Below are 1,593 nucleotides of genomic sequence, written 5' to 3'. Positions count from 1 at the left end.
CCCCGCCACGCCGGAGGTTGCACTTGCAGGACGTGGAAATGTTGGCAAAACGTCGCTCTTGCGCTCGCTGTTTCGAGCGTCGCGTGAGGTTGGGCGGTCGAACGTGGCGTTGCGCCGTGATTCAATGAATTTCTTCAGCGTTGGTGGTGGTGCGTTCAACGTCGTCGACCTGCCGGGCTTCGGCGGCACATCGGTGCCGTGGTCGACGGTACTGCAGCATGCTGTTCTCCTGCGTAACTACGTGCAGTGTCGTCCGAGTCTGAAGATGTTGTACTACTGTATGGACGTGCACTACAAGCACGGTGTCTATATACAGGACATTGACATGCTGCGCTTCCTTTCGAAGGAGGTGCCGAATTTTACGATTTTACTCACAAAAGGCGACCAGCTTGACACGACAAAGGCGCAGAACGTCTTTCGGCTGGAGGACGTGCGCAGGGAGCTGCTGTTCCACGACATCACGCATCCTGTGCTTGTCACCAGTGCGTACCACATGGGTGGCATTGACGCGCTTCGTTTTGACATGGTGATGAACTGCATGCACGCACTCCCTACAGAACGCCTCACGCTGACGGAGGCAAAGCGGCTGTCGGAGCGGCTGCTGACACAGCGTGAACTCGGCACAGTGCGTCAGTTGTCTCTTCCACCCACACAGCTTCAAGATGATCTGTCGGCGTGGGAGGCGGAGCTGCGACGTGAGCGTGCGGCGGAGAAGGCAACAGGAAGCTCGCACACGGAATTGACGGGGAGCACACCAAAGGAAGGGAATGAAGATAAGGAGTCAAAGCCGATGATTACATCCAGTGGTGAAACCAACAGCAGCCAACACACGAAAGAGCAAGGGGTCACAACGCTGGTGGAGCTGGGTCCTTCAGAATCTTCGAATACCCTGCTTGACGCTGACCGAGGTGCGGCGTTTAACACCCTCCGAAAGAAGGTGACGAACAAGGCGCTGATGCAGTACGTGCAACAGACGAGTCCGTGGCGCAACCCACTNTTGTGGCCTGCGAGTGTTGTGCCGACGAAACACCCCAAGGCAAACATAATGCGTTGCCCCGAGGACCCGCACAACCCTTACCTGACGCAGGCCCACTTTGTGTGCCCACGGGCCGACATGTACTTCCGCCGCCCCAACGTCGGTACGCGTAAAGCATCGAACAAGGGCCGCTACGAAGCGGACCGCCCACTGGCGTTTCTCGTCAAGCAGTATACTGTGCCTTACTTCCCCGATATTGTGGATGTGAACATGAACCCGCTGCCGTGGACATTCCTCGGCAGCCGCGAGGCGTACTACGAACGGAGCGGTGGACGCCAATTGGGTCTGCGCATGACACGCTACGCCACCGAAGGGGAGGTGCGAGCCCTCTCTGAGAACCCTGCGCCCACGCAGCCGGCTCTGACGAAGGAGCTGCGCGAGTTGGAGCGGGCACGATACGGCGCACCCATCGCAATGCTGCGGCCTCCAGAGAAGGTGGCAAAGGTTGACAACACTTCCTCCAATGATGGCGAAAGGGACATGAAAATGATGAGTAAATGAGGTACCATTTTCTTATTATCATTATTATTATTATTGTCCATTTGGGGGGTGGGGGG

At 57.2% G+C, this 1,593-nt stretch overlaps 1 protein-coding gene across 1 annotated transcript; it reads left to right on the top strand.

Annotated features, from left to right (window-relative positions):
* Positions 1 to 124: 124 nt before the first annotated feature.
* DQ04_19741000 (GTP-binding protein) lies at positions 125 to 1,537 on the top strand (the record flags this gene model as incomplete). Its single annotated transcript, XM_009317851.1, has 1 exon — positions 125 to 1,537. One exon carries the CDS (start codon positions 125 to 127, stop codon positions 1,535 to 1,537), a length of 1,413 nt encoding a protein of 470 aa, XP_009316126.1.
* Between the last annotated feature and the right edge of the window lie 56 nt (positions 1,538 to 1,593).

This window comes from Trypanosoma grayi, assembly GCF_000691245.1.
Source record: "Trypanosoma grayi strain ANR4 Tgr_1974_V1, whole genome shotgun sequence".
Classification (NCBI taxonomy): Eukaryota; Euglenozoa; class Kinetoplastea; order Trypanosomatida; family Trypanosomatidae; genus Trypanosoma; species Trypanosoma grayi.
Note: the sequence above shows the minus strand (reverse complement) of the source record. Positions and strands in the feature narration are given on the sequence as shown.